We start from the raw sequence: 5,426 nt of genomic DNA, 5'->3' as shown, positions 1-5,426 counted from the left end.
GGCGCTATCGAGATGTGTCGAGCAGTACCGAATCACAGTTGTTGTGGATTTCGTTGAAATGTGGGTAGAAAAGAGGTAATGTTGGATAACGTGGCAACAAGCACGGAAGATGGATGGCCAGTAGTAGAGGCAAACATGTTAAATCTACCTTACTGGAACCGTTACTCTAAATGTGACAGAACACAGTGCCTTCATTTGCAACACTTATCACCGCACATATTTTCCTCCTTACTCGACACATCGGCTTTCAGTCAAGCACAAATAGGGGAGATTATTGCTATGATTCCCATTACTAACGGTGTGGGTTTTCTTGCCGTGAGTAGTGAGTAGCACACGTCCATTGCAGAATTCTAAACCCTCAATTGATTTAACCGGTCACTTATGGGATGCGATTTGGCGTGCAGTTTATTGGTAATTCTCAGAGATGCACTGCCTTTGGTCGTGAGTCTACGATAACAATTTACTGCAAACGTTTGTACCACCTTATCAAACGTAGTCAACTGCACATCCTCTACCATTTCGCTCCCGTTTTACTTAATTGGTATTCTTGTTACAATGCTGGATCCTTGACATTACCTGTTTCTTTTGCTGTTATCATTTAGGAAGGTTGAGACCCGTCATGTCCCTTTTGTGAATCCCATCCGTGACCAAATCAATTACAAACGGAGTGCCATGAATGCTTCTCGCTGTGTCCCCACTGTTGTGACAATAACACTTGTAATGCATGTCAGTCTAACAGCGTTTTATAACCTTTGAGCAGATTTCAATGGGCCCAATATAGACCACAAGGTGGGTAGCTATTGCATTGGCGTCTTCGTTCCGTCAACCCTATTTCCTGACTCAACAAGTCTCGCCCAATTGAGTGCCACCGCACCAAAGCAACTGCATACTGTTCATTAGGTAGATCATTCCGCAAAGTTTTTTTTGGTCAGTCTGCTATATAGAGTGGACCGTCTAGGAAGGCTCTTTGTTTTTACCTCCTGCAAGGAAGGGTGAGAAACGCGCTCTCGTACGCCATTGCCTCTCGCTGCCTGCTCATGCATTCGAATTATTAAAAAGGTGCGCTCAGACATTCTCCCTGGTCCTACTCAACCAATGTCAGAAATGTCGGGTAAGATTTGTGTTTGAGGGCTGTGAGCAATCTTTGTTGAGGAAACTACCTGTCTACTGCCACCGCAACATCTGGCTGCTTGCAGGTTTATTTCCCCTTCCCGTGTTTCTGGCGCTGTGCAAATGCAAACACTTTCTCGTCTCCGAAGAGCAAGGTCTCACACTTCACTTGAATGGGCACTTCACCTTCGCCAGCAATCCCAGTTAGTGGCACTAACAAACCGCTTCAAGGAATACATTTGCTTTTGATAATCGTGTCACTTACTACGCCACTCTACAAGAAACACAAAACACAAACTAAACATGACGGCTTGAAACGATAACGTTAAGACATGGTCACTGGGGAAGGGGTAAAGAAGACACATTATCTGCGATCAGGTTCACCTTACTAGCATGCATTTGTAGAATCATGTATATCGTGAATTCAACCACTGAAACAAAGAAAACTGCAGACCATTTACCAGCGCCTTCATGTTACAGTGCACCTATTATTATTAAGCTCAGAATAATGCGACGGCTAAGATTATTTGCAGCACGCATGCTCTTGTGGTTTAATTAAATCTGTCGTGGAAGCAAACCCGCAAAAGTAATGAAAAAAATATATAAGCAATGCACCCTTTAAACAAGTTGCGTTTCTTAAATGAAAAAACATCGGTGAGGCACCGTTTTTACCGTCATGAATTTCCTCGTTCAGATTATCACGCTTTTGAAACTTGTTTCCAATTGACTTAAGTTCTTTACATATCTTTACCTTTAGCAATTCACTCACTTATTGAGTATTCGTCCCTTCAAATCCTTTATGCGCTTCAGTTATCCGCATTGATTAAACACATTTTTAGGTTAGAAATATAATCTCACATTTGACTGCTGAAACAATCACTCTCTTCCACGCAGCGCAAGCCTACGTTTCCGTTAAGCCGCTCTGCAGTATGTTAACCCTTGCGTGTTCAGTGACTCTTATTATACATCTTTAAAGAAACTCCTCATTGCGGTTTTTTGATAGTATTAACCTCATATTTCCTTTTCCTATTTAAAATCAATTATTTGAGATCGTAAATCGTTTGTTGTATCACATTTCTGCATTTTTTAATGGTTGTACTTTTCCGCTTACACGATAAATAGCCTTAATTTCTTTTCCTCTCTTGCGACTTTTAATTTTAGCATGTTCGCTCTTACTAATTCAGAGTTATTCGACCATCTTACAATGACTTGCCACAACAGCCCATGCACATATCCCTTAATGAAAACACTTGCAAGTTAGTTACTGATTCACAGCCTTACTTCGACCTATGCGGCGTTCACTTTATTCAGCAGTTGTGACCTGATGCATCAGCGTAAAGCAACAGACATTAGAAGATTATGAAGCTCAGTACTGTGGATAGTATCATCGCGTGTCTTTTGTGACCTACACCGTTCCTTCTTTGTTCACTCTCTTTAGAAGACGAGGTCTCATTTGTACCGCTTGTCACTACATCTGAAGGTCTACTCACTTCTGGTTCGGACGCTGCGCTTCGCAGTGGCGATGCAACATACCTGTCATCCTGCCCCGTCACTTGTGGTGGCGGGACAAATTTTTGCGTTTCTTCTTCATTACCTTGCCTGTTCTCCCTTCTTGTTTTAGTTTCACCTTCATCTCCCATCTTTTTTTTTGCCTGAACCCTCTGATGGTCGCTAGTGACGGCAGCAGCGCCCACATAATTCGCTTGCGGGAGTTCGTTAGATGACTTCACACTCGATTCTGGACTTCCATGGGGTTGACCATCATCAAGTTCCGTGGCCACTTCAGGAGACTTCTCCTGAGGCTTTGAAGTTTGGTGACTGCTCCCATTGCCACCGTTTGAACTCGAGTCTGTAGACCGCGGCCCCAATGGCTTTTGTGTGCTGGTTTCTTCTTGGAGTTGTGACTGGGGTTGTTGGATAGCGGAAGCTGTTACGGGTGGATTCTGTTGGTGAGTAGAGCTGCGCCGGTTTGCTGTCACAGTCCCACATTCCAGAACTCCAGTGGTGGGAGAGGTACGGTATTCAGTGCATGAATCCCTGCTCATAGTGACATCCACTGCGCTCACAACCCGCTGTTCAACGCCAGCCACGCACAACATTAGAATCAAAAATAGGCTCGTTGCAATCATGAGCATCATTTTCCCTCCTTAAAAAAATTGATCCTGCGAAAAAGAAGTACAAATCCTTTACAAACTAAAATTATAACTATAAAACTTATCAACGTACGCAAGTACGTATATTCTTTTTTCCTCTTAAAAACACTCCTATCACCACGATGCTATTCGGTCGAAGATATAATCAAGTCAACAATTTTCTACTGAGGCAAAAGCTATTGAATGAACTTGTTTAAACGAATGTCATCATCAACGCTCAGTTGCTTCCCAACAGCTAGGGCACTTGGACAATCAAATAGTATACGATGCAAGTCTTTCTGCTGGTTGATACTTACATTCAATGAAGGTCTCCATTGCCAATTGCACATAATACTTTTAATAGTTTTGCCCCCATAATTTTCACCGATAATCTTTTTTACATTCTTTTCAGATCACGGGATGCGCTCCTAACTTTTCCCTTATTACGTTACGACTGCTTGGACCCCCAGACTGCTTTTAGAACCATTAGTGGATAAAGAAATTTATATATCATTTACAGATACGCACTCACGAACAATATTGCTTGCCAATAGAACATTTTTCATCAAACATGCCGACACCCACTGCAGAAGCACGAACATAAAAAATAAAAAAGAAATTTGAAATGTAAAATAACATATTCCTTACCTGTTTCCTCTCCACTCTTTTTTGCTAATATGCACAAATCGAATATTAAAATGCACCCACAAAGTCCCCCAGTTCGTACCCCGCAGCCATAAAGACAGTGGGCAACAACTTGAAATAAATGATACCGTTACGTGTATGGCCAGGTTAACTAATTATGAACTCATATGGGGGAAAAAATAACAACAGCCAATTCGACACCAAACACTTTATTGAAAAATTAGAAGGCATATCGCATCCCATTAGACTGCCATATGATCTGCGTGTGATTATTTCTACAACTTTGTATAATGTTAGTGCACCTCCTCTCGACATAAATACCATTCCGCTTTGTTTTTTAAGCTGTCGAACGTTTCGCTCCCCCGCTTACCATACAAAATTAAACATCTTCTTTCTTTAGATTTTTAACTCCTCTGCTTTCCGCGTTTTGAATAGCAGAAAATAACATAAAACGGTTATTTTGTATCGGAAAATCCCCTGTGACGTATTGATTCCGTCATTTGCTTCTAAGACCGAGAGAGGGAGACGAATATGATAGCCCGCGTTCAGTCTCCACTTATCCCCCATGTTTTATGTTTGCAAGTGCAACATCTGTGATTCGGGGAGTCTCCGTTCTAACGAAAAGATTGCAAAGCTTAGAAAGGTTTAAACAGTAGAAGTAAAAGATTCAAAAAAATGAGCACACGATAGCAAGAAGAAAACTTAACATTAGGTAGTCGAACGCTTTCAGAAACAAATTTTTTTTAAAATGCAAATACAGTCTACAACTTACCATTAAAGCCAAATTTGGAACTATGGTACATACAGGCAGACACACATGCTGCTTGTCATTCCGTCTATTTTTCTTTTCACGGGAAAGATTACTTGGAAAGGTCTATGAAGATTTCTTTTACTTGCACTACCCTTTAACATCGTTTCATTGACCTTCATCTCTGTACGTTGAACCATCAAAACACCTTTCGCTCCTCTTCTCCAGTTCCCCCTCAGGTGCTTCAATGATTCCTCTTTTCTCAACACTACTGAGACCTTTGAAAGCAGAAAGTAAAAAGTTTTTTTCACCACTTCTTCACCCTATACTGCAGCTGATTGAATAAAAGTGTACATTCAGTATCCCTTTTTTATTATTTTTCATTTGTACCTCTGAATCAGTGTTTTTATTTTATTTACTGTCGTTTCCATTACTAAATCTTGGTTGTTCCACACACCAATTAAACTTTGTCAGGCGTTTCCAGAATTTCTGTCACTTTTCAGTTTAAAAATTTTCGCGGATTTTTGTTGCTGAGAGCATTGACCGCCTTGGTAACGCCATACCTCGGTTATTTAGTTTCCCGCATTTCTGACGCCTGAATCATCAGCACCGCAAGGTACATTTGAAGCTTATAATACTTTTCACTTCCAACCTCTGACGTTCACCAGTTTCCCTACGATCGCTCTACCATCGTACCATTTCCGATATATCTCCGCAAGAAAAAAAAATACAACAAAAGACTGGATTAGCACCTTTTGCACGGCTAAAATAACCACCGGAAACACGAACGA

At 41.2% G+C, this 5,426-nt stretch overlaps 1 protein-coding gene across 1 annotated transcript; it reads right to left on the bottom strand.

Moving 5' to 3' along the window:
- Positions 1 to 2,459: 2,459 nt before the first annotated feature.
- On the bottom strand, positions 2,460 to 3,248 carry TEOVI_000549600 (expression site-associated gene 9 (ESAG9) protein, putative; the record flags this gene model as incomplete). The annotated part of the gene is made up of 1 exon (XM_067223677.1): positions 2,460 to 3,248. One exon carries the CDS (start codon positions 3,246 to 3,248, stop codon positions 2,460 to 2,462), a length of 789 nt encoding a protein of 262 aa, XP_067079778.1.
- Positions 3,249 to 5,426: the final 2,178 nt, after the last annotated feature.

The sequence above is a fragment of the Trypanosoma equiperdum genome, assembly GCF_001457755.1.
Source record: "Trypanosoma equiperdum strain OVI genome assembly, contig: ctg_1925, whole genome shotgun sequence".
Classification (NCBI taxonomy): Eukaryota; Euglenozoa; class Kinetoplastea; order Trypanosomatida; family Trypanosomatidae; genus Trypanosoma; species Trypanosoma equiperdum.
This window is presented reverse-complemented; position numbering and strand designations above follow the sequence as displayed.